Genomic DNA, 27,609 nt, shown 5'->3' on the forward strand with positions numbered 1-27,609 from the left:
AAGAGGAAGTTAGGGGAGGGTCCTAGCTGGGAGTGAACCGGAACCGTAAGCGCTTCTCTCGGCCAGGCGGAACCTGCTCCGCTGGGCCTGGTGGGCCGCCAAAGTTCCTTCTATTCCCGCTTCGAGCGTCGTCGCGGCCAAGCGCCTCGCCTTCCTCGCCCTCCTCGCCCTCCTCGCCGGCTTGGCGCGGCCCTGTCTGCCTCTCGCCGGGCGCTCTCCGCTGGCTGCTGTCCACCGCCCCCTCGTCTGGTGCCCGCCCCGCCGCAGCGATGTGCGACAAGGAGTTCATGTGGGCCCTGAAGAACGGAGACTTGGACGAGGTGAAAGACTATGTGGCCAAGGTGAGCGGGGGGCTCCGAGGGGAGCCAGGGGCGCTGGGCAGGACGGGGTGGGCGCTTTGAGGGGAGCCAGGGGCAAGGGGCGCTGGGCAGGACGGGGTGGGCCCCAAGGGGAGCCGGGAGCAGCCAGGGGCAAGGGGCGCTGGGCAGGACGGGGTGATCGGGGCACCCCGAAAGCAGGGGCACAAGGCCAGCTTGCACGCCGCTAGCTGCATTCCTTCATTAAGTGGGAGTCAGTTCTCCATCTTGGCCTTGGCCATCCCCGAGCGAAGGTTTCTAAGTGAACTGGGCTTCGAGGAACGTTTTCTTTAAGTGCGGCCCTGGTGTGAGTTAAGACAACCGTCCATAGTGACTAAAACGAGTACCAAAAAAAGCACTGGTGTAAATTCAGAAACTTGGTAGCCACTTGGTGGCGGAGTCCTTAACCCTGGGTGTGGCCCTTTCCGCTCCCCCTGACCACAGCAAATCCGCGTTTGCTCCCAGCAGTGGGCTTGTCACCTGGTGTCTAGAGTGTTTTTTGTTGTTTTTAAACAAGCCTGTTAGCTTCCTCCCCCTTCTCCCTGATGCCTCCTGAAGTGCTTGCTTGCACGTGCTATGATGCACTTTTGTTTTAGGGTATTTAAGGGCAAAGTTATGATTCAGGAAGCCCAACTCAAAAACCCAAAAGTCTAAACCGTAAAACTGGCTCCACATGCTGATGGCGTGCTAAGTGTAAAATTCCAACCTCAACTCGCGGGGGAGGAAACTTGCCTGTGATTTTCATATGATGATAATCCAACCTTCTCCCCCCCAAAAAAATCTAAAATCAAAGTAATTTTACGACCTACGGTGCAGGTTTGCCCACCGTGTGAAGCCCCTGGAGGTGTCACCACTGATTCGCTGCCTCGGGGATCCGTGTTATTCCAGTAAGAACAGAAGTTTCCTAAACCTGCAGGATTGCGCAAGGGACGCTGCTGTTTATTCTCTGTTCAGTAGCATTACAACTTTCAAATTCTTGCTCGCAGTTTGCCAGCCGACTTGTTACGTGTAGTGGGTTTTTCGGCCAGGTGGCCTTCTGTTCTCTGCCTTCTCAGCTAGTAGCTAGCTGCTCATGGAGAGCTGAATTATTGGCCATTGCAAAGTAAGGTTGAACAAAAGTTCCGCAGACAAGGTCCTGGGGACTGCAGCCTGGCACCTCAGGACTGGTGGGGTACTCTGTAATATCCTGGAAAGCCCGTGGGCTTTGGTAAACCCCGGTTACTTGAAATACAAGCTGTTAAGAACTTAGAGCTACAAACCTGGCAGCCCACGATGACACAGCCATCACCCCGCCAGGCACGGCCTGGGGAGCCCCCTCAGCAGGCCTGGGCAGACTCTTCCACACTGGTGACCCTGACTGCCGAGCAGAGATGTTCCACTGCCAGCCCAGTTGTTTGTGGACAAGGAATTTTCAGTCACGCGGAAATGTTGTAAAAATACATGCCAGAAAGGTTGGATTAATTGAATTTCAGGTGATTTCAAAATTAGGTAACTGTGTTGAGTTTGAATCTTTGCTCATTGCTACCATACTGCCCGCTGTAATTAAAGATGTGCCAAAGAAGGAGGGCGAACAAAGGGGAGCATTGAGTGCTGGCTGATCCGAAAAGGTGTGGCTGACCTATGACCTTCACACTGACCTCGTGCCGTTCTTGGCTTTCACTGAGTACCGTGGGTCTCTTAAAGTATTTTTATTTTGTGAAGTAAAACAACTAAAAAACTGGCCCTCTATTTTTTATTGATAAGCTCCCTAATGAGGGCGCCGGTTCACACTCTCAAATTCCTCAGCAGCTTCTCCTGTTCTAATTCATTAACTCTTTGTCAGCAATTTATGAACATTGTTTTATGAGTTTATGTAATGTGCATTTATCTGAGTGTGTACAGAGAAAGTACAGAGAGACATTTGAACGTGTCTCGTTTTCATTCGGAGAAACCTTTAAAAAATACTGTCCTTAGTAACTAGAATGTACTTGTAGGAGAAGCATTTTAATATCTTTGAGTTTTTTGTTTTATCTTTTTCTAAAGATTTATTTATTTTTATTGGAAAGGCAGATTTACAGAGAGGAAGAGAGGGAGAAAGATCTTCCATCTGCTGGTTCACCCCCAAGCTGCTGCAACAGCTGGAGCTGAGCCAATCCGAAGCCAGGAGCTTTCTTTCAGGTTATCCATGCGGGTGCAGGGTCCCCAGGCTTTGGCCCATCCTCCCTCGACTGCTTTCCCAGGCCACAAGCAGAGAGCTGGATGGGAGGTGAAGCAGTCAGGACACAAACTTGCGCCCAAATTGGGATCCTGGTGTGTGCAAAGCGATTAGTTAGCCACTGAGCCATCATGCTGGGCTCCATATTTTAGTTTTTAAGAGAAAAAAAAATCAGTAATTATACATTTCTACTTACTCCTGATTCTATCAAGTTTTTGAACTCTAAGGAATTAGTTAAGAATTTCCAGACACTGGAAATTACATATTTCTGATATGGAAAAGGCAGCATAGAGAAGAAATTTAGATTACCTCATCTAAAATGTCAATTTTTAAAGTCTTTCAACAAGGGCGTTCTTGCTTGTTAAGTGAACTTAAGCTCCGTCTTACTAATTCGTCCCTTTGGGTTGGGTGCCACTGAGATGCCAGGCACCTTCCCCTGGGAGGATAGACTTTGGTAATTCCGCGGTGCGTGGTGCAGAGCCAGCTGTTGCTCAGTTCGGTGGCCCAGGCCATTGCAGTCTGTCCGTGTTGGCCTGTCTCTCCCGCTCCGAGCCTTCTGCTCCAGTGCCAGGCTTGTCTGCCTGTGGGTCTTTCAGGTGCACTCTGATCTTGACCATGTCAGCTCATCTCAGTTCTGAGCCCCCACGCTGGTAAACTCCCCTTCTGTCTTGGCACAAATTCTGTCACTCGCAGAAAAATAGTCTGATTTCAGATAAACCTCTGCTCTTTGCTGCCTCGCTCGTCTGCTGTGATTTTGCGTACGTATCTTCATTAGGCCCTGGACTTCTGCGGGGCAGATGCTGGATCCTTGTTTGCATTTTATATCCTATATGGTGCCAAGGAATTTCATTAAAATATTATGTTGCTCATAAGAAATTATTTTTCTTATTTTTATAAACTTCATTCATTGTAATTGTCACTGACTTATGTTTGCATAAATTATACAGGTGCATCTATAGTATACATTACATATGCATATATCACATAATATATATATATGTTTTTCCCAGTTCCATTTGTATGAAATAGTTACTTGATTTCTTAGCTTACTGAAGCTTAGAATCAGTACATTAGGAGAATGAGAGGGAGGGGCTTACTAGATATGGAAATAAAAATTAGTTCAGACTGTGAACAAAGATAAGAAACTAGTTATAATTGTTATAAAATTTTAATATAACAACTTGAAAATAAGTAGCATGGAGAGGAGCACCCCGCCAACCTCAGTCCTGGCCGGACGCTCACGTGGCTCATGGTGTGTCTACGGGGAGAGTGCTTGGTAGGTGTGGGGACTTTCTGTACTTGCCATCATACCTTAGAATTTATGTTTGTGATTCTGCATAGTCCAGAAAACTTAAATTGTGTCTTAGTAATTTTCTGAGTTTTTTTTTTTTAAAGAAGGTATCTAAGCAGTTTTTAAAGTATGATCTTAAAATTTTACATATTGAGCTTTGTGGTTCAGTACATAGATATTATCACATCTACTCATGAGTATAATTTTCAGTGTTATTAACCTCATTTTACAGATTTTAGAAATTAATGAAATGAGGCCAAGATTAAACAACTTGCTGAAGTTCCTAAGGCTCTTGTTAGCAAAGCTGGGATTTGAACCTGAGCCCTGGAATTCTGAAGACGCTTCACAGCTCTGATATGTTCACCCGTCTAGGACTCTTGACCCACAGTTTTCAGTAATGCCAAATAACCCAGGGGCCCATAGTACCAAGTACACGCATCATACAAGTAGTCACTTTAGTATGGTGTTGCCGGCAAGCCTAGCAAGAAGGGAGCGTGGTGACTGGCTGAGGCGGGTGAGCCCCGTGAGCGGCGCTGGCGATGCCCGTGACCCGCAGCAGGCCTGGCGCATGGCTGAGGCGGGTGAGCCCTGTGAGCGGCGCTGGCGACACCCCATGATCCGCAGCAGGCCTGGCGCGTGGCTGAGGCGGGTGAGCCCCGTGAGCGGCGCTGGCGATGCCCGTGACCCGCAGCCTTGCTCACCTTGCTCACCAGCAGGTGCTTCTGTTTCCCTTGCTGTGAACACTGTCACCAGGTCTCTGACTCCCCTTTCTCTGTGGTTTGCTTTGCCTCACTAACCCTTCCTAATGGCATCTGCCTTTGACACTCTGATAGGTTTGGAAAGTAACAAGTGCACCATATTAAAGATAGGATCTCTTAAACTTGAAAAAGATACTACTGTTAGAGAAATTGCAAAATTTCCGGGATTGCTTTTCACTTGCCTAATAAAACAGCTAACTTAAAGGGATCCTGAGTCAGTCTGTCTTCTGTTTCTAGATTTTAGACAGTTTCCTTTTTATTATCTTTTTTTTTTTTTTCAGTTTTTTTCCTTATAAAAATGTATCACTCTGTTTTGTTCTTTCTCAGCATAACAGGTAGCCCAGACAGAAAGTATCAGCTTCTCTAAGATACAGGTGCCCCTAAGACCCACCCTCCTGTAGTGTGGGATAACCCTTTGCTTCTATTAGACTTTCAGCCTTTTTTCTCTAATTATGAATTAAAGGAGGATCTTTTGTTTGATAGCAGGTCATAAGCATGTAGTCATACAGTATCTTGCTTTTAGATTTTAAACATTATTCTTCCATTAGTATAATTAATTAAAAGTTTAATGAATTGGAACTGATTTAAATTACAAATCGTGTTTGCCTGAATTAGACTATTGGACAGGATGCAGTGAAACACAATGTGCTGTGCCTGATCACCCCACCAAGATAAGTTTCCTTTAAAATAGAGGGCTTCTGTGGTGGCATAGCACGCTAATCCTCAGACTATGGCACCAACATCCCAAATGGGCGCAGGTTCGTGTCCCGGCTGCTCACTTCCCATCCAGCTCCCTGCTCAAGGCCTGGGAAAGCAGCAGAGGACGGCTCAAGTCCTTGGGCCCCGCACCCGCGTGGGAGACTAGGACAGAAGCTCCTGCTCCGTGGCTTCAGACCGGCTAGATCTGACTGAGGCCACTTGGGCTGTGAGCAAGAGGGTGGGAGACCTCTGTGTCTCCTCTGTAAAATCTGCCTTTCAGATAAAAGTAAATCCTAAAAAAAAAAGGTACAAAGAAGCTGAAAAGTTAACTCACGATTCTATCTAGTAACTTTAAAAAGTACAACGAGATTAATTCAGGTACAGATTAGAAAATGCAACACTGAGAACCAGAAGTTCAAGTGCTCCCTCCCCTCCTCCCTGTCAGCAGTTACTCTTCATGCGACCACATAAGTATTTTCAGAAAATATCGGAAATTGACTTACTTATCCTTTTCCCCACTTATAAAAATAAAAACAACTTCAAATGCTTCTAAACTTTGCTTTTTAAAAAATTCCTTGGTAAGTTACCTTACACAAGGTTCACATTGAAATTTATCAGTCTCCTCTTTAAATAGTACATGATATTCTACCTTATGGTTATGCTATGATTGGTTTAATCCTCTGTGGTGGATAAGCGACGTGGTGGTGCCGGTTTTAGGTTCTGAGACAGTCTGCACCATCCTCAGGCCCCCATGGCCGAGCACCCGCCTGTCCCACGCTGGGCATCAGCACACAGAAGAAAAATGGGATTTGCTTTTCGTTAATGAAAAGCAGCTTAGCAGAACTGAATTAGCCTTATGTACGCTCTTCCTCATATTTCCTCTTGTTCACTTTCCTATGTAGTGGTTTGTTTCTTGGTGATATCTTTGAGCCTTTCAAAACTAGGAAGATTTTTTTGTTTGTTTATTTTTATGTGTCTAAATACACCACATTTGTCCTTTTGTGTTTTGGATATGGCACCTGTGTGTTTCCTCTGTGCAATCATAAGTGGTTTTGGTCTTCTAGAGGTTTAGCCCCCATTTTTTTGCATCTGTCATTCTGAAGTGAGACAGAATTAGGAATACAGTTTGTGTTTGTCTTTAATGACCAGTTCCCATAACATTTAATGTATTAATTCATCTTTACCGACTAACTGAGCTGCCATCTTTACCATGGAAACTTCTGACTGAACTGTCTTTATCATAGGCGGTTCAAATGTGTTGATTTCGTGCTGTTTTTTCAACTATACCAAACTGGTAATAATTTAGTGATTTTTTTTTCCTGTTATCTCAGGAGAGTAAGAAGCTGATTTGGAGTGACCTCACACTAACCCGTGTGTCTTAACAGCATTAACCATTGTTCTCTTGAAAGTGCTGACATTGTGTAATCTGAAGAACATTACACCTTAGCTTTTAATTCTTTCAATTAAATATTTTGGAATAGGAGGATATGATATTAAGGGAATATGTCATATCAGAGTGTTTGAAACAATAAAATTACGTTTAAATAATCAAATCGCTTTGTAGAATGACGTCAGAAGCCACATTGTGATCAGCAGTGAAGCAGGTGATCTCGCAGCTACATCTTTATAAACTTGATAAGCTTAGAAAAGAGTGGATGGGGTTGTGATTACTGGAACAGGAAGAAACCACATGGCAGAAGCTGACACGGGAGAAAGAAGCGGGCCTGGGCAGCAGCCATGGTGTTGGCTTGGGGCCCGCCTCTCCAGCCCTGGCCCTTCTGCGCCCTGGCTCAGTCTGAGCTGGTATACCTACTGTCCCGAAGGTGAAGTTCTTCAGTTGGTTAGAAACTAAGGACGCTAATCATGCCTACCTAATGTATGAGTGGCAATAAATGGTTAGCTCTTTTACTAATAACAAACGTGAATTTCTTTAGAAGAAAAACTAATGCTAGTCCTACCCTAGTTCTGTGGAAATGGAAAAATGAAATGTTAAAGACCCTGGCCAGGAATAAACTGGTAAATTTAGAGGGGTTTTTTTCTTAAACCTGACTTGGTTCTTCTGTCACCAGCCCATTACGTCTTCTAGTAAAGTACTTGGTACCAGCCGTGTCTGCTAGTGGAATTGTTTTTTCATTCAATTCCATCTGCTTGTTAAATTTCTCCTTATTTTTTAGATTTTTCTCCTATGCATTTTTTTTTCTGCATAGCTTTCTTAATTGCTTAAGTAATTGATCTCATTTATGCCAGTGTGCTGTCTTCAGGCAGCTGTCTTAACAGCTTTCTGTATACACTACTGTAGAGTTTCTTAGAACTCCAGAGCTTACTGGCTTCTGATTTAATTGAAAAGCCACTGGATTTGAAGAACTGACTAAAGAAACTCAAATCTTTCTCTGAGGAAAGTGACAAAGTTTTGAATGCTCAGAGGGTTTTGTCTTGATGACTAATAAGACAGAAGTACATTCATACATATGGGTCAGTAATTGCTATTTAAGTATTCAAAAATTCTGCCATAAAAAGCACAGCTACAGATCTTGGGCATTTGTCTTCGGGGAGCTGTAGTGGCTTCCCAGCACAAAAAACCTGTGCTTCAGGGGTTCCTTTTTATAAAGTATGAATCTTGGGGAAATGCACGACCTGGCCCCTACCACGACAAAAGCCAAGAAAGACAAACAGATTACATTCTCCTGCCCACACAGGAAGTGGGCTCATGACCCAAATATGACTAATTGGGCACTTCTGTGTGGAGAAGATAGACCAGGTACGGTGTGGGACGAGAAGGGATGAAGTGGCAGTGACAAAGTGTCCAGCTTTCCAAACCCGCAGAAGTGTGGGGTTCTCATCCTGGCGTGTCTTCTGTTGGGAGAACGAGCAAATCATAAGACTTTTGACGTTAATGATTATGGACTTCCAACATATATATATATTTTTTTGTAAGAATATTTTTATGGATGATTTTTATGGATTAAAAATGTATGCGACAGTTAGATGGTAGATGTGCACTTAAAATTGCTGTTTGCTTTTTTCTTTTACTAGTTCCATGGGGTACTAGTAAAGTAAATTAATGAGAATGAACCCACAGGTTGAATATATACGTCCAGAATCTTGAGTATGGCTTGACCAGGAATTCCAAAACTCTGTATAAACTGTGTTAAAGACACAGTCCTTCTTTTAATTTTGTAACCCTGAAAGAAATTACATGTGATTTTTTTGTGTGTTTTTGTTTTGCTTTGTTTTTAACTATGAACACTTTTGGTAATCTCCCCAGCTACCACCGTCATTCAGGTGTGGTTCGAAGTATTAGTCCGTGAAGCTGTCCTGCCCCTAGGAACAGAGTGACTGACTGGGCCGGTGGATTGTGGAGAGTCTCTGCTGTGGGCCTCGGCCTTGTGTGAATTTAACTAATAAAAAGGACCTATATTTCAAAGTATTTGAATGTTTTATGAGATGCATTTTCATATTACTCTGTTTACTAAGCATGTGCTCGCTAAGTGGATGGTGATCATGGAATTGTTGTTCGTTGCTTTGAATTGAGTTCGTGCTTGTGACATTGAAGGTTTAATGATGTGACAGACCCATTATTTCTTAAAGCAATATGTAGAGTCGATCAGGTTGACTGTATTTCTGGCTTTTCTTTCGTGTCTTAAAGTATTGTCACTCACCTTGTTGTTGCTTTGCCCTTGGGTGATCGATTTTACATGTGAACTTGTTGTGTTGTGACTTGTAACTTGGGTACTGCTCTTAGATGCTGAAGTCAAGTGCACCAATACGTGGTGCTTTGCAGAGTGACATACTGAGTAAGGACGTTTACCCCAGGTGAGGAGCAGGGGTGTGGCAGAGGGAGTGGGGAGCAGGAAGAGGTAGGAAAGAAATCCTCTCACCTCAAAAAGATCGGCCGTTTAGGACATTTTTAAAACTAGAGTCTGAAGGAATTCTGAATTCCAGAGATAGGGAAGACTTAACTGTGACTGAATTATTCGGGACGGTGGCCCAGCTGTATAAAATTTGGTAGAATTAGTAGATTTACTGCTTTCCATCATCAGTCAGCTGTCCAGTATTCATCTACATACTGTTCTACAAAATGGTCACACATATGCTAATTTAGTGTGCTGTTTGTTAAACAGCCCCACTTTTCGGGACAGCGGTCTCTGGTGACTGTACAGTGTGCGCTGTGGCGTTAGAACTCGGCTGCTTCCACGAGATCACAAGAGTGTTGTTTGCTTTGTGTCAAGTTCTAACAGAGCATTCTTGGCAGGAGCTAGATATCCCTCTTCTTTTTTTCTTTTTTTTAAAGATTTATTTATTTTATTACAAAGTCAGATATACACAGAGGAGGAGAGACAGAGAGGAAGATCTTCCGTCCGATGATTCACTTCCAAGTGAGCCACAACGGGCCGGTGCGCGCCGATCCGAAGCCGGGAACCTGGAACCTCTTCCGGGGGTCTCCCACGCGGGTGCAGGGTCCCAAGGCTTTGGGCCGTCCTCAACTGCTTTCCCAGGCCACAGGCAGGGAGCTGGATGGGAAGCAGGGCTGCCGGGATTAGAACCAGCGTCCATATGGGATCCCGGGGCTTTCAAGGTGAGGACTCTAGCCGCTAGGCCACACCGCCGGGCCCGATATCCCTCTTCTTTACAGGGGTAAAGAATGCTTTCCCACCGAACGTTTATTATTCAAACAGTTCTAATCGTCTGGACATCTGTAAAGAACACTGTATTTAATAACCCCTACCAAGCCTTGCCTTTGAGATGCGTGTAAAATAGTACACTTAAAGGGAAGTTGGAGACCATTCAAAACATGTCATACTGTGTGCTTGTATTCTGTATTAGAACCAGTGTAGAGATGAGGAGAAGGGGTCGAAAAACCTGGGCAAAAAGCTGAGGTTCTGCAGCAGTCATGTAAAAATGACATATAAAAGCATTTGATTTTATGTTAAAAAGATTTTCAGTTTGGTTCTGTGCTTACAGCAGTTCAAAAAGGTCATGGGAAATTAAATTTTTAAAAATAAGTTTATTTAGTTACAAAAAGTCTTTAAATTTATGCGTAACTCATTTAAGTGCATTTTCCACAAACATTTGAAGACACTTTACATAATGATTTCATGTTTAAACTATTTTCAGAACAGCATTCTAGTGTCCTTTATTTCATCAGTAATGAGGGATGTGGCATCATTGGTAATGATTTATGTGCGTGTGGTTATTTTCGTGTTTTTGTGTTCCATATTCTGCTGGACATTTTATTAAAATACAGGTGCACAACCCAGTGTGTTAAATGAAGGCTTGTAAAATACATGATTCCATAGTCTCTATGAAGCAGAACCGTTTAAAAATGAAGCCAGCTTACACTCCCTGAACACCTCCTATGACCCAGGCACCGTTCCGAAAAGGCAGTTTGTGATCCGTGCACGTACCATGATGGCTTTCCGAGGCTAGGACTCCTGGAACATTTACTTACTCACCTACATTCTGTATTATTTTATAAAATGGTATTATTGTGTATATTTTTCAATATGTATATCTTCTTTCAAGGTTCAGTTTTGACATTTGTGTGTAATTTTTAAACATATTTACTTAAGGTAATGGCTTAACTGCTTTATCTTTCATCATTTATTTAGTGTTTTAGGCCAGAAACGCCACATCTAGAGCCCTCACTTTGAACACCTCTCTTTGATTAGATTAGGCATCCTCAGAGTGCTGAGGGTCTCTGTGGATCCTAAATATCTTTTTAAGGGCTCTGGGTTAACACTATTTTTGTTATAATAATATTAGCATGTTCTTTGTGCTTTTTGTTACGATAAACTGACTGATGGTCCACTAACAAAGGTAAAGCCACTGGATGGTCATGCCTCAGCCCCCAGCTGTCCTGCTGCTGCAGGTTGTGACCATCACTTCCACACTGCACATGGCTGCAGCGTGCCACTCACTAGGAGTGTGCAGCGTGCCTCTCACTAGGAGTGTGCAGCGTGCCACTCACTAGGAGTGCGCTGAGCAAGCAGTGAACAGGTGCCTTGGTCACATCTTGATTCCAGAGCCCGCCTCCCGTCCTCAGGAAGTAGACATACAGCGCTTCTGCAGTGCTGTTTTTGTTTGAAAAAACAACTGGCTAATTATAGGTTTGTTTTTCATACCTGGATATTTAACAGTTTTTCAAAGCCCTGTCATTTTAAAGAAAAAAATTAGGATTTATTTATTTTATTGGTAAGAAATTTTCTTTATCAATGATAGTTATAGCTCAAGACAGAATTTTGAAACATTTGTCTTCCATTTTGATTTTGATAGCTTTCCAGTACTTTAAAGTCTTTCTGATGACACTGGATGTTGTATTAATGGATGCCTTTGAATTTCCATTAAGAAAACTTAGCAGAATTTGGAAAGCATACGCAGTTCACTGAGGCAATATTCATGACCAGCGCGCAATGTTACAGAGTCAACAAACATTTAGAGAATTTGCAGGAAATGTGCTGTAGTGCCTGCTGCCCTTCTCGTTCTCATTTTAGTTTTTTTAAATTCTAAAATGCTTATTTGTATTAATATGCAATGTATTCTTGTTACTTCTAAATGAACTAATTTGAAAATGAAAAGTCTTTCCACTGTAATTGCTAACTTAATTGATAGAAGGGAATATATTTTTAAAAACATTTTATTTATTTAAAAGGCAGAGTTACACACAGAGAAATATCTTCCAGCCACTGATTCACTCCCCATGTGGCTACATTGGCCAGGACTGGACCAGACCTAAGCTACAAGGTAGAAATAGCCCCAGCAGTTGGACCATCCTGTCCCTTCCCAAGCATGTTAGCAGGGAGCTGGATCGGAAGTGGTACAGCCCATGTGGAGGCAGGTACTGCACACAGTGGCTTTACTTGCTGTGCCACTGTACTGGCCCCAGAAATAAATATTTCTAAAAAATTTTAAGAAGGAAAACGTCTTTTGTGAAATACCTGTATAGATGTCAAATTTTTATTCCATTTTTACCTCGAGCTTTGTGATATTAATAGATACCACCCATTATTACTTTGTTATATTAATAGATACTGTCATATTAATAGGTACATCTTATATAAGCAATAAACTTCTTAATCCTAAAAATTAAAGAATCACTATACCCAAAGTGTGGAGGTACTCTTCCCAGTTCCCCTTAACTACAAAGGATCATGAGTAGTATATGTTGTGATGAATAAATATTGACTTGCTTGTAGAATAGAATGTGCTTAACTCATAGTTTATTCCGTCCTAACTGTAGGTCAGGACTTCTCAAGCCTGCCTACCCACAGTGTGTTTAACAAATGCCTTACATGTCTTCCATTTCTGTTAGTGTTAGCTCAGGGAATTAGGATCTCCACCCTCTTTCCAGACACCATAACTGCAGATTATTTGTGTCTACTCGGTCAGAAATATGAGGCTAATCTTAAATTAATTTGCTATAATGCACGTATGGGTTAGTCTGTGTAGTTTTATCATTCTAAGATGAGCTGGAAAACTGTAGTAGTTCATGAAAGGGAGAGTGTTGAACTTTGAGCTTTTACTTCTGCAGGATCATTAACAACAGACTGCTACCGAGATATAAAAGTACAGTATGAGTCATCGTGGCAGAAATAAAAGAAGTATAAGATGTCTCTGACCCCTAAACACATTTAAAACCCTATTTACATGAGATATAAATACGTCTGTGGGACCAGGGTTGTGGCAGCAATTAGACCGCTTACAGCATCAGCAGCCCGCGTCGGCATGCCAGCTTCAGTTTCAGTTCCAGCCACTCTGCTTCCGATCCAGCTCTGCTCATGCGCGTGGGAAGGCTGCGACGGTGGCCATGGTACCTGAGCCCCAGCACTCTTGTGGGAGACTCAGACTCCTGCTTTCACCTGGCCCAGCTCCAAGCACAGCAGCCACCTGAGAAGTGATATAGACCCTGGAAAACACACACTCTGTCTCTTTCTCAAATTCTTTAGAAAAAAGAGGGAGGGGGTGCAGGAATCTCTTGTGATGGCTCACTGCCTCAATTGGCCAATCCTTCCTTTGCAAGCACTAAGATCCTGCATGGGCTCCAGTTCAGGTCCGGACTGCTCCACTTCTCAGCCAGCTCCCTGCTTGTGGCCTGGAAAGGCAGTGGAGTATGACCCAAAGTTTTGGGACCCTGTGCCCACATGGGAAACTTGGAATGGCTCCTGACTTGTAGGTGGCTCAGCTGTGGCTGTTGCAGCCGTTTGGGGAGTATATCAGCAGATGGAAAATGTTTCTGTGTCTCCTCTCTGTATATCTGCCTTTCCAATAGAAAGTTTGTGTGTGTATGAAGATTTACTACTTAATAACATCAAAAGCTGAATCATGGGTTGAACCTGTAGCCTTGCCACAAGGCTGCTTGTAAAGACATCATGTCCTGATCTGGATTTGATACCTAGCCTCAGCTCCTGATCAGCTACATCTGTTACAGACCTTGGCATGCAGTGGTTACGGGTTAAGTCATTGGCTTCCCAACTCAAGACTTGGACTGTTCTGGGCATTTGGAAAGTAAAGGCAGCAGATGGAAGTGCATTCTCTCCCTCTGCCTCTAAAATTAAACAAAACAAAGTGGAGCGAAATGAAGGGTGAGTTCTCAGGGAGTTAAAGTTATTGAGCATCCTGTTGATTGTATTTCCCATTTACACTATTCCTGTGACATCCAGTTAAATAGCATTCATGTATTTACATGTTTCCTTCTCTAAGACAATGGATGAGAGGGTGAGACAGTGCCCAACTTACATACAGTACAATAAATTCTAATTGTAAGTATTATCTTACTTGGAAGTCAGAGAAAGAAAAACCTTCCATCTTCTGGTTCAGTCCCTAGATGCCTGCAACAGCCAGTATGAGGCCAGGTGAAGGCCAAGAGGCAGCATCTTCATCTGTGTCTCCACATGAGTGACAGGGCCCTAACCACGTGGGCCGTCTTCCACTGTTTCTCCCAGGCCATTCGCAGGGAGCTGTGTTAGAAGTAGAGCAAGTGGCAGCTTTATCTGCCAACACCACAATGCTGACCCCCCCCATTCCTACTCTTACTAGAAGAAAAAAAAAGAAGAAACCCGCAGAACTTTAAAATGTTTGTATATAGTTTTCGTTTTGTTTTATTCATGCATGTTAAACCAGCTTGCTCTATTCAAATAGGTAGGAAGCTGTTACAATAGTGGTAGTTTTCAGCATTATTTTCAGCCATCTTTGAAACTGCTTTCTTTTCACATGAGAACAGAAAAGCCCATTTCCTGGGTGTACAATGCTAGAACTAAGAAGAAGAGTTATAGGTTGATAAAAGCACCAGATACCTTTAGCACATGAACAAAAGCAACAAAGGTGAAAAAGAAAAAAATTAGCAATCACCTCTTCCAGCTTCTGAGTTGACAATAAGGAAACTAAGGGTCCACCAAACTTAATAAATGCCCCAGTGTGGCTAGTAACAGGCAATTTGGAGCCCAACTAGGTCTCCTGTCTAGTGTTCATTCTGTTCAGTACCACCTTACATGGACAGTGAAAGCCAGAATCAGGTAACTAGGAAAAAATGGCATAATCTGATGAAAAGTAACAGGTTCAGTCTAAAAAACTGAAAGATGCCAGAGAATGTGTAGATTTCCTGTGCGCTTGGATTGCCTCGTGGGCTGTGGATCCCAAGAGCAGCAGGCAGTATGGGTCAGGGTCAGTGCATGGGCCGTGTGGCTCATGCTGAACGGCGACGAAGCTGAAGCAGGCGAAGAGCATTGTGCTTTGCAAGCTAGAATAGTCAGCTGTCTGATGGAAAGTTGTTCTAAGCCATGAAGTCAGTGTGGCCCAAAGGCCTGAAGAATGCAGGGGGAGCAATAACTATAGATTTAGAGATGTGACTTCTCTATTACCACAAACTCCACACTTTGATTACACATCTACATTGGGATTCATGAGGATATGTTTATATAAATTTGATAAGTAGTACTTTGAGAAAAATTCTTCTTTGGCTATTTAGGATTCTGCTCAGACTCAAGGAAGCATTCTCGCTGTTGGAGTACTACAGTGAAAGGTGTGAGGAGTAGGGACTTAGTGGAGTAGGCATCTTACAGTCCTGTGAATGGATGACACAGAGCCGTGCATATAGTTTCTATGTGCACAAGCACACGTCTGTCCGTCAGTGAAGGATGAAGTTTTCGTGACCAGAGAGCCACAGTTGCACTTCTTTCCCGGAGGGTGCCTGTAACTGGCTTTTGCAACGTCTTTGTCTAGTTTTAGCATCAAAGTAATGCTTACCTCAGAATGAGTTGGAATGCCTTCTCATCTCTTTAATTTTCTCTGGTATTGTTTTTTCCTTAAACGTTGGATACGGCTTGCCAGTGGAAACTGGCGCCTGGGGATGTCTGTGGGGAGGTTGCCTGTGGACTCGCCTGCGGGGCCTCTGTGCCTGCCTGCTTGCCCTGGTCACTCCTGCTAGAAATGTATCGGTTGTGTTGATCTTGAAGAATCACCTTTTACTTCTCAGTGTTATTTTCTGTTTTCTTTGATTTCTGTCCTAATCTTTATTCTTTCCTCCTGCTTACTTTGATTGAATTTTATTTCTGTTGGTGAAAGTGGAATGAGCATTGCTTTGAAACCTTTTATTTTTCTATACCTGCTGCTCTGCTAGGCTCTGCACACAGGCTGTTTCTCTTTCACTAGTCCCACACAGCCTGTATAGTAATTTCTTGTTTGCTAAAGTAACAATTGTTGTGGAAGTGGAGAGATGAAGGAGAAAGTTTAAACTCACAACTGTGTCTCACATGCATTTTTCCTATTGTGCAGAATTTCATTTCAAGTTTTTGTTTCACTTTGTTATTTCATGAAAGTCATGGCTGTAAGGAACGGAAAGTATCAGGTGCCCCAAAGCAGGGAGATGTTCCTCTGTCGTGTACGAACACGACATTCATTGCACGCGGTTCTCTTGTAAGGGAGAAGATGTCAACAGGACGCTGGAAGGTGGAAGGAAGCCTCTTCATTACGCAGCCGACTGCGGGCAGCTGGAGATCCTGGAGTTCCTGCTGCTGAAAGGAGCAGATATCAACGTACGTAGAGACATTGCTATTCTAGAAAAAACTCCTAGTAAGTGCTCTTACTGTTTCTGTTTGTGTAAAATGATTACTTGTAGAAACCTCATTTTAAATAACACTATTTAAAATTTTTCAGAACTTCCTGTAAGTTATAAATATGTAGTTGTTCTTTTAAGAAGTTAAACCAAATAAACTTTTTTGAAAGTTGACAAACAAGATTGGGCTATTTTTCCCTTAGCTGTTGCTTTTTTAGCTCTCAAGCTAAAGGAACAGGCACTTTCTGCCGGCAGCACAGCACTCTGCCGTCAGGAGCAATCCCAGCTGGAATGTAGGACAGGGGCAGACAGGCCCAGGCTTCTCCTGACTCCAGCTTTTTTTGTCACTTCTGCCTTTTGGAGTTTGGGGAAGATGTTTAAGTAACTGCAGCAGAAAGTGTGATGGACACCGTGTCACCCGCCCCCATCATGGAGGCCATGGTTTACCCTTGACTGGTTAAGCTCCACTCCACCATTCCTTTCTGCTGGTGAGAGTACAGTGGCATTTGTATTGTGGAAAAGTAAGGCTCAGAGACTCAATAGTCACATGGTAGAAACGTGGCAAGCTGAGATCAGAGCTGAGTTCGCCGAGGTCAGAGCCTTGCTCCCTTTTCTATTCTACTGGCTCTCGAAAGAGACATGGCTGTGGACTGGGGCCTCTTGGTAGTCTTCAGAGACTAGAAATTTGATTCTGAGATAATTGTACAAAAGTAAATAGACAAAAACTGACTGAATCATTCATAAAAGTTCCCTGATAAGATCTAAAAAGAAAGAAGAAATAAATTTATAAGGTGATCTCTGATTATTTCTAGGCTCCAGATAAACATCATATTACTCCTCTCCTGTCTGCTGTCTATGAAGGTCATGTTTCCTGCGTGAAATTGCTTCTGTCAAAGGTAAGGTGAATTACTCATTTAACTGTTTGTCTTAGCCTCTCTAACTGTTCAAGGTAAGTGTTATTTTTAAAACTCTTTGTGGTAGCATGGATAGAAAAAGAGAATGTCCAAAATTGAGATTTAGAGTAGTGTTACTCAAAATTGGTGGTCCTCAGACTAGTTGCTAATGAGTAAGAGCTTGGGTTTCTCCTTGCTCAAGAAAGCAGTAGAGAACGGCCCAAGCACTTGGGCCCTGCCACGCACAAGAGAGCTCTGGGCTTCAACCTGACCCAGCCGTAGCTTTTGTGTCTGTTCATGGAGTGAACCAACAAATGAAAGATTTCTCACTCTCTCTGAAACTCTGCCTTTCAAATAAACAAATATCTATGTACAAATACATATGCAAAAAAATCTGATGAGAGCCAGCATTATGGTGCAGCTAGTGAAGCCACAATTGGCAACACCAGAATTCTGTATCAGAATTCTGCACTTGATCTTAGCCAAAAGGCTGAGAAGCGATGTATCAGAATTCTGGTTACAGTCCTGGCTACTCAACTTCCTGTCTGGTTCCTTGCTAATCAACCTGGGAAAAGGGGACAGTGACGCCCACATGCGAACCCGGAGTGGAATCCCTGGCTCCTGGCCAGGCCCTGGCTTTGCAGCCCTTCAGCCCCTTCCTCCTCCCACCCCATTTCTCTTCCTCTGTCTCTCTGCCTTCCAAGTGAATGGATTTTTTTTCCTTTCTTCTTCTTCTTCTTCTTCTTCTTCTTCTTGAAATACACTTACTTTGATTGGAAAGGGAAAGTTTGTTAGAAGGAGAGAAAGAGAAATCTTTGATCTGCTGGATCACTCTCCGCGTGGCGATGGCAGCAGGGTTGGGCTAATCCATAGCCAAGAACTAGGCATTTCTCCTGGGTCCTAGGGGAGGCAGGGGCCTCAAGGACTTGGGCCGTGCTCTCCTGTGTTCCCAGACCACGAGCAGGGAGCTCGATAGACTGGACCCAGCACCGGTATGGGATGCTGGTGTCACAAGTGGAGATTTAGCTTGCCCTGTCTTCCTGCTCACCAACCCTGAAATAATTATTTTATTTTTTAAAGGAATCTCTTAATGAAACTAGTAAATGTTGTCTTAGTGATAGAAAAAAATGTATTAGACAAGTACAATTTTACTGTCTGGCATCATGCATAGAGAACACTTTGAGTAGTACCAGTTTGAAATGTAAATACTTCACTTTCTGTGGTATGTACTGAGTAGGATTATTAACGATAGTTTGCTGTATGTAGGGACTGTCCAACTTATCTAGTTTTTTGATGTGGTTGAGGGATAGTAAATTTGTACGTTTCTCATATATTTAAATGTGTTTAGCCATGTTAAAAACTCAGAGTTCAAAATCTCATCTCAGGGCTAGCTAATATAGTCACACCATTCTGAGTATATTAGATGAGCCTGCGATTATTGGGAAGCAGTGAATTTTCCTTAAACAAGGCACCAGTGGTAGCTGCAGGTTGTTCACCTGTGACCACACACTGGAAGTTACTGTGTGTATCATCTCACCTAGGATCTTAAGATAAACCCTGTGGGGGATAAAAAGAAGAAATGGAAGTTGAGTAAAACTACATAAAGTATTTTGCCTTAGTGTCTGACATATAATTGCACCCAATAAACAGTAATTTTTCTTGTAACTTAGGACTGAACAGAATTTTCTGCGTTCACTAAGATGCAGAGAAACCTGAGCTGGAAGTAGCACATTTATCTCCTGCTCTTTGTTGGCAAACTGAAGGCAGTTAGTTCCAGTCAACTAAAGTTACCAGGTTTTTTGACTCTTAAGCTTCATGGTAGATACCATTACTCAGTTTCTTTAAGTACAAGACTTTTTGATGTTTTGCATTTTCAGTATGCATAAAGAGCAGTTTTTAGATACTGCTGTAGAGTTAGGCAGAAACCAAAATAAGTGAAAAGATGACAAAGAACCTTGGAATACTGCTATAGAATTTCATCGCTAGGGGACATTTTTTTTTAATTTACTTATTTTTATTAGACAGTTTTACAGACAGAAGGAAAGATAGCGAAAGATCTTCCATCCATTAGTTCAGTCCCAAGTGGCCGCAATAGCCAGAGCTGAGCTGATCTGAAGCCAGGAGCCAGGAGTTTCCTCCATGTCTCCCGCTTGGGTGTAGGGTCCCAAGGCTTTGTACCATCCTTGAGTGCTTTCCCAGGCCACAAGCAGGGAGCTGGATGGGAAGTGGAGGTGCCAGGATACAAATTGGCACCCAAATGGGGTCCCGGCACCTGCAAGAAGAAGATGAACCAGTTGAACCATTGCGCTGGCCTGGGAAGCATTTTTTATTATTATAGCAAAATGTTACTGCCATGGGTAAAAAATATTAACTCACATGGTTCATGAAAGGTTTATATAATTGCAGTATTGTTTTAGTTGGGACTCTGTATTGTGAGTAGCTAAACTCCGACTGGCTGAAACCAGTAGAGGTCTTCCTAACTCCTGTAGCTGGGGTGGAGGTCCACATGGCCCCGGACTGAGCCCGGGCCAGGAGCTGACCTCATTGGTCTGTCTGCAGCTCTCCTCTGTAGCATTGACCAACCAGCCAGCCTACCTGCTAGCCAGGTACAGGCAAAAGAAAGCAATGATTTCTTCCTTATTCTTTTTTTCCTGATATTTTTAATCAGACAAGGATTTTGTTCTCTGTTTATACTCTCTGGGATTCTTTTGGTTTAGGGTTATGTACTTAACTGCTCCACTCATTTTCAGCCATATGGCCAACTTCTAATCAGAAATTTTCCTTAGTAGTTCTCCTTCCTCACAGGAAAAACAAAATACAATGTAAGTCTTCATGTTCTATAGGGGGCCCAAACTGGTGTTCCAGAGTCCTGATTCCAAAGCATTTTGCTCCAGCTCTGAGGCCTTGTTGGGCTGGAATCCACAGTCCATGAGTTCCTGAAAAGCCAGCTTGGTTTGCATGTGTATTAGGCCCGGTATGTTATCCAAGAAAGTGCTCAATAAATATGTAGTTACACATGACTGAGTATGAGTTGGCTTTTAACTAGCTTGTTTTTTCTTTTGCCTGTACACTGTCATCCTTGTTGGGTGTCTCAGTTCCCGTAGCCAGATAAATGGTAGGGAACTGTGTGATGGGAGGTCAGTTGTAGCCATGTAAAGCTGTTACTTGTTTTATATCAAAGGAAAGGAAGTTTTTAAAAAAACCTTTTTGAAAGCAGCAGGGGAAGTTTTAGTTCTGCTTTTTCAAAATTAATTACTTTGATTTTGTTGTTGCATAAGCTTCTTAAATGGATATCCTGTAGCTTTATTAGTCAGTTTTTTTACTTTTTTCTACAGATTGATTTTGACTTTTCAAAAATATTTGTTACAAATAAGACTAATCCAGTGCATCCTTTAAGAGTTTTTAAATCAGTGTTTAAGTTAAGGCAGTTATTTTGCTTTTTCTCAAAAGAAAAATCCTTACAGGTTATTATGAATCCATTAAGTTACTTATTTTACAAACTTGTACAGAATTCTTGACTGTCTTCCAGAATTGCTGTCAGGACAGTAATAAGTAATAGAATGTGCGTATTCCTTGGGATCGGGGGAGAAAAATATGATCTTTTTAAATTGGTTTTCATCGATGAGCTAGTAAATGAGAAAAAACCATAGAGATGAACACATGTAGCACTTGCATGTCAAGACAAGTCTGAACACATGCTGGGAACCCCTTCCTTGCCACCAAACAGAGAGAAGATGTCGGGGGGCGGGCAGGAATCTTGCTTCTGCAGGTTCAGTTCCCACATGCCTGCAGTCAGGCTGGGCAGTGCTGTACACAGAGCATTCCCACATGCCTGCAGTCAGCAGGCTGGGCAGTGCTGTACACAGAGCCTTCCCATATGCCTGCAGTCAGCAGGCTGGGCAGTGCTGTACACAGAGCCTTCCCATATGCCTGCAGTCAGCAGGCTGGGCAGTGCTGTACACAGAGCCTTCCCATATGCCTACAGTGAGCAGGCTGGGCAGTGCTGTACACAGAGCCTTCCCACATGCCTGCAGTCAGGCTGGGCAGTGCTGTACACAGAGCCTTCCCACATGCCTGCAGTCAGCCTGGGCAGTGCTGTACACAGAACCTTCCCATATGCCTGCAGTCAGCAGGCTGGGCAGTGCTGTACACAGAACCCCAGAACTCTGTGCGGATGCCTGACATGGGTGGCAAAGGCCTGTGGCATTGAACCATCAGCTGCTTTCAGTGTGCTCGTGGCAGGAAGCTCGGTCAGAGGCAGAGGAACCGGGATGCCTGCCATGCCCTCCCTAGGGGATAAGAATGTATCGAGTGGCTACTCCATAAAAGATTCTTTTTTTGGGTTTATTTTATTTATTTGAAAGGCAGAGTTAGAGTGGTCTCCCATCCATTGGTTCATTCCTCAAATGACTGCCACAGATGTGGGTGGGCTAGGTCAAGGCCAGGAGCTTCTTCGGGTCTCCTGTGCAGGTGCCGCGGCCTAAGCAGTCAGGTCTTCCTCTGCTGCTGTCCCAGCTTCATTAGCAGAATAAGAAGTGGAGCAGCCAGGACTTGAACCAGCGACCACACGGGATGGCAGTGCTGCAGGCAGTGGCTTAACCCACTGTGAGATGTGTTTTACATGGATAAATCAGTGTCTGCGTTGGATCAGAAGACAGGGCTCATTGGACATGAAGTTATGATGACTGCTTGAGCAACAGAAGCAGCTGGGGAGGTCAAAGAAGAAAACTTCCCAAGTAGGCAAGAAGTAAATTAAACCCAAAAGGAAAGACTTAGATGTAAGATAATTTCAAAACCAGGAAATTAAATATACAAAGAAATTAAATACCAAAATACAAAACAAATGCTGAAGTAGTGTAAGATTAGCATAAGCCAAAGAATTGGTAACTAAGAACTTACGAGGTGGATGATGGACGTTCTTTCACCAAACCCTGCATCCATGAGAAATAGTGGTAACACTCGTCAGGAGAGATAAGGAAAAGATGGCAGATGAAACAGAAATACAAGGTCAAGAAACATCCCGAAAACTTTAACAGTGTTCAGCAAGTCTGTTCGTGAAAAGAGGAGGCTCGCACGAGCATTCCTCCGGGAGAGCACAGTGGCCGAGCGCAGCACAGCGGCCAGTGTAACCGCAAGCCCCGTGTGTGCAGCCTCGCCAGCGAAACTAGGAAACCGGCTGTGATCCAGAGTGTCTGAGGCTCGGATTACTGTAGTTGAAAGAAATGCCCTTTTTTTGGCCCTAAGAAAATCTTAGCCAGGAGATTTTTATAATAAAGGATGTTTAAACAGTTGGTATAAGAATATCCTCTTATTTGCATGTTGACACACTGTCTTACAAGGTTAGGAATGTCTGCAAACTGTGTAGTCAGTGTTAGCTCCAAACCTGCCATAGCAGGCCCAGTGCGGTAGCCTAGTGGTTAAAGTTCTCACCTTATAATATGTCAGGATCCCCTACGTGTGCCAGTTCTAATCCTGGAGGTCCTGCTTCCCATCCAACTCCCTGCTTGTGGCCTGGAAAAACAGTCGAGGACGGCCCAAAGCCATGGGACCCTGCACCCACATGGGAGACCCGGAAAGAAGTTTCTGGCTCCTGGCTTCGGATCGGCGCAGCACTGGCTGTTGCGGCCACTTGGGGAGTGAATCATCGGACAGAAGATCCTCTCTGTCTCTCCTCCTCCCTGTACATCTGCCTTTCCAATAAGATAAATTCATCTTTAAAAAAAAAAACAACGAAACTGGACTGTCTGGGGTAAGAAGCAGATGAAAGTAGCAAGCAGGCGAAACACATTGTTGTTTGTTGCTTTTCCAGCTAGCCTGTGGACTAACCACAAGTAGGTAGCGTGACTTGAAATTTAATAATCCCCGTATTCCATATAGCGACCGGTTCCTCCTCCAGAAAACTTTCCTCGCCTGAAGCATGTACTAAGTCGAGACTAGTGAACCCAGCCCTACGTCTCACCAAACATCCAGCTGATGGGTCTTCAGCATGGACACTACCTGAAAATAAGTTAGTTTTATAAAGTGTGCTTGTAGGCAGCCTGTTCACAGTGGAAAGATTTTATCCATTGACTCAGTAGTACTTTGTCTTGACTGAGTAATACTGTCTTTGTTTTATTGAATTCCTTATTATGTATGTTTAGTCTATCGATAAACATTTATTGTTTGCCTGTTACTGGCTCTGTGCAAAGTGTTAGGAATACAGCGCCTAAGTGTCTTGATTCCTGCCATCAGCGTGTTCAGTCTACTGGAGCGGTGTGCAGGTCACGCAGTGAAGTAGTGTGACTGGTTGGAGGGGCCAGTGGACTACAGTGTGCGCCTGAGGGAAGTGGAGGGCAGAAAAGCATGCAGGCTCCACGGAGCTTCATTAGCAGTTGGTGTGGGAGCTGAACCTTAAACCTTGGTAGATGTCTCTGATTATCGGGTTTGAGATGCTGTTCCAAGCAGACGCAGTAGTAAGAGTCACAGGGGTACAGGAGAGAGATCACAGTATTAGGGCACAGTAGGTTGTTGAGCCAGGCTGCAGTGCGCGCAGAAAGGAAGGCGTGTGTCTGCAGAGGTGGGAATGAGTGTGGCTTTCACCATCATATGATTTGTCCTCATTGTCTCTTGTGAGGATGTCATTAAAGGCTCTTCGGTGAGTAGTATGGCCAGGCTTGGATTTTACAAAGATCACCGAAGCAGAGGGCGTAAAGCCTAAATTGGATGATGAAAGCAGTAAAAACAGGAAACTATTGCATTGGGATGTTTACATGATCTTGAACTGAGAAAGTAATGATTGCCGTGGAGAAGCAAGGGCAGGTGGGAAATGTTCCAAATGACACCTGCTGACTGGGTGGGTGGGAAATAAACAGCACTGTATCACATCTCCACATTTTATGGAAGACAGTGTTCCTCATATGATAGAGAGACTAAAAAGAGAGAGCAAGTTTGTAGGAAGAGTACGGATTCATTTGAGGAGAGGTCAAACTGGAACTCCTTGTGCAACTTAGATGTAAGTAATAAACATGGGCACCCACACACACACAGAATTATGGGCTTCACATTCAGTGATGTTAAGGATAAAGGATAGACATGGCTGCGGCAATCAGAGAAGGCACCAGAACCAGAACCGTAGAGTATACCAGGATGCACAGGCTAGGCACTGCGGAGGGAGCGTGGGGAGTGTGAGGAAGGAAAGGCAGGCCAGGTAGAACAAGAGAGGTGGTGTCTGGAGCGCCGCAGCTCTGGTGGGTTAAGGATACAGCTCTCATCCTGTTCAGGTACCGCAGTGCTGCTCGGACTAGTCTATATGTTCCAAAGTCTTCTCTGAGCAATAGGGGGTAAGTTGCAAATTGCCTGCTGTATCTGTTGATTGCTCATTGTCTGACAGAGACCCCCATGTTTTAGTTGCGCACATGGTAACCTACCTGATACTTGTATCTCATCTTCCTTTGTAGTAAACAGGACTGTCTTTTTATGTTTGAATGATAGAATGATGGCAAACTGTCTATTTATTCACTTCTCAAAATGTGTGCACCAGCCAAGGCTGGGCCAGGCTAAAGGCAGGAACCCAGAACCCGTAAGACTCGAGTGCTTGGACTATCATCAGCTGCCTCCCCGGGCACTGGAGCTAGAAGCTGGAGCTGAAGCCAAGTAGCCAGGACTTGTCCTGACACTCCCGAGAAGCATTCTTCCCTAAATGTCCTAAGTGTGGACAGGTAATGTGTGCCACGTCTGGGTCACCATCTACAATACAACGGCACAAGTTGTCAGCTGCCCCACCCTTACATGCAGCACCCTGAGAGGGCACACCGCCACAGCGGGATCATCCTACCAGTTTGGTCAGCAAGAAATCACTTAGCTTGAGCCATGATGCTTTACTGCTATGATGGTGATGATGATGAAGGACAGCAGGCTCAGGCGTACAGTGTTCATGTAGACAGACCCCCCCGACCCTCGTCTCACATCCTTAGAGTCCGGCTGCTCCTTCCTGGGTCTGCTCTTACTCTCCCATCCCAGTGCTCGTCACCGGCTTACTTCCTCCCATGCTAACCTATACTAGCCTTCCTGGCAGGGTTTTGTTTTGTTTTTTCAATACTCTGGTTCTTTTAACAGTAGCTGTCTGTCAAACAGTCTTTCGATATTTGTGAGATGACTGAATGGATAGATTGCCCAAGAAAAAGGGAGAGGCACTTCCTGTGCCATCCCATGTGGATAAAGGTGTCGTGTGTTAGTGTGTGGAACTCCTGAGACATTCTGTAGGGTGAGAGCGTGGAAAAGTGATGGAGAAAAAACTGGCAAACTTGCCTACACTTAGTATCTGAAAAACCGCTCGTGTTAAGTTAGACGCGTCTGTGGGCCTCGGGAGCATGATAGAAGGATGAGTGAGAGGAGCCGGATGGGACACTGAATCTGGGTGGTAATGTTGATTTGGGCTGGCAAAGAGAACCCTTCGTTTGTAGAATGTGTTCTGCTTGGAGTGAAAATGTTCAGACCTAGCTGAGTACAAACTCACCTACTGTATGTCAGGCAGATAAAGCAGTACACAGACCCGAAGGCGCTGAAACAGCTCAACAGCTGAGCGGAGACATGCTGCAGATGAACTGCTGCAGGCCAGCGCTTCCAGACGAGGCGTAGAAGCAGTCCTGGGTTGTACTGAAGGTTTCCCTAGAGTATACAGGGGACCTGCTTCGCACCTGTGTCCCAGTCACTGCTTGATATTCCTAAGTAAAATGACCAACAGCCTCCATGTTCTTAATATGTAAAAAAAAAAAAAAAGGTATGAACTTTACTGAAAGTATTGCAGAGAAGTAATTGCAGAAGTATTGCAGAAGTAATTTTGTCACAGGAATGCATTCTTATTAAAAAACAGATTTCCCATCTCATACTACATTTGGGGATATTATTTTCTAATGTTTAATTTATTGGGTAAATATGATAGCATAAAAGAGCCAGCTGTTACCCCTTTTAATGTCAAAGGGGATTTATAAGTAAAAATTCCAAGTGCCTTAAAAATAATATAGCAAATTTTGTTTTTTTTTTTTTTTTATGGCAGATTGTGTTTGTCACAGAATGGCCCGTGTCGGTAAAGAACCCTCGATTCCCACTGTGAACAGTGAGCTGTGTCCCTCAGTCTCCTGGTTTCTGCTTTCCCAGCCGTGGGCTCACTTCATGACCGGGGTCTCCCCCTCTCTCTGCAGGGTGCTGATAAGACTGTGAAGGGTCCGGACGGCCTGACCGCGCTCGAAGCCACTGACAACCAGGCAATCAAAGCCCTTCTGCAGTGATGGACGGACGGGCTGCTGACTCGGGACGATGCCTCTCCTGTGGCCTCACACTGCTGCCTGTCTGTCTGTCACTCTATCTGCCAGCTTCTCCAGCTAAATACTTTACGAGGGGTGAGGGGAGAGAGAAATTCTAACCAGTCAGACTACCAGAAAAGAATAAAAAGAAGTGATGTTTTGGAGGAGAGGGAAGAAGGCGTGATCAGGCTTTTCTAGAGTTCCTGATCAAGTCAACCTCTTCTCCCTCTCTAATGAACTACACAGCTTAGAACCCCAGGGAGAGCAAAGACAAAACACACCAGAAACATTGGATCTTTTCAGCTCCCTAGCTAGCTTGTTCATTAGTTTGTGTTGAAGGTGTACTTCCACAAAGGCCAACTCTACATATTTGGTAGCCCTAGCTGCAAGCAGTAGTGGCTGCTGCGATGTAAACTTAGGGTGCTGAGATAAGCAATTAGCTCCAGCCTTCTGCCTTAAGAATGCACTCTCCTGGGGATCCCTGGCAGTTCCGAGCGCCGCCTTCGGTTAGTGACCAAATCATTCCTCGGTGAGCTCCAACTCTTGGTGGAAGCTCAGTGAAGATGAGGAGGGGCGCACTCCTAAATTGCTGGATGACTGAACTTTGGGTTTTCTCTCCCGTCACGTGGATTTCATGTCTCTCTAGGTGAAACTGACTAGTTTTATTTATAACTTAAATTTTAGCAGTCTAAAGGAGAAATCATTCCAGTATGCATATTTTTTCTCCCTTAGATTCAGACGTTTATATAACATTGAAACACTTTGAAACTCTTGCTGGTAGTAAAAGGGGATTTAAAAATAGAATCATAGCCATAAGTGTGTTAGCATCATATGAAGAAGCGGTTGTCTTCGTACTGTACGGATTTTCTTCCTTTCCTATTCGAATGGCGTGACCTCAATTACTTTGTAAAATTAAGGGACATTCTTGGGAATGCCTCACTCAGAACTGTCCCGGATGCTGATGAGTTAGTGTACCAAAGCTATCCCTGGGGTGAGGTTTACCATGTGGACAAATTTAACCCCATCCCTACAAAGTGTGCTTGGAACCAGCTTTCCCTGAATTGGTGGTAGACTTCTGAACATATGCCAA

General features: G+C 43.9%; 1 protein-coding gene across 1 annotated transcript; it reads left to right on the forward strand.

The window, feature by feature from the left end:
* On the forward strand, positions 1–27,609 carry MTPN (myotrophin). The gene is made up of 4 exons (XM_004594383.2): positions 1–341; positions 16,212–16,325; positions 17,158–17,241; positions 26,418–27,609. Exons 1-4 carry the CDS (start codon positions 270–272, stop codon positions 26,502–26,504), a joined length of 357 nt encoding a protein of 118 aa, XP_004594440.1. The 5' UTR covers positions 1–269; the 3' UTR covers positions 26,505–27,609.

This window comes from Ochotona princeps, chromosome 25 (assembly GCF_030435755.1).
Source record: "Ochotona princeps isolate mOchPri1 chromosome 25, mOchPri1.hap1, whole genome shotgun sequence".
In the NCBI taxonomy this organism is placed as follows: domain Eukaryota; kingdom Metazoa; phylum Chordata; class Mammalia; order Lagomorpha; family Ochotonidae; genus Ochotona; species Ochotona princeps.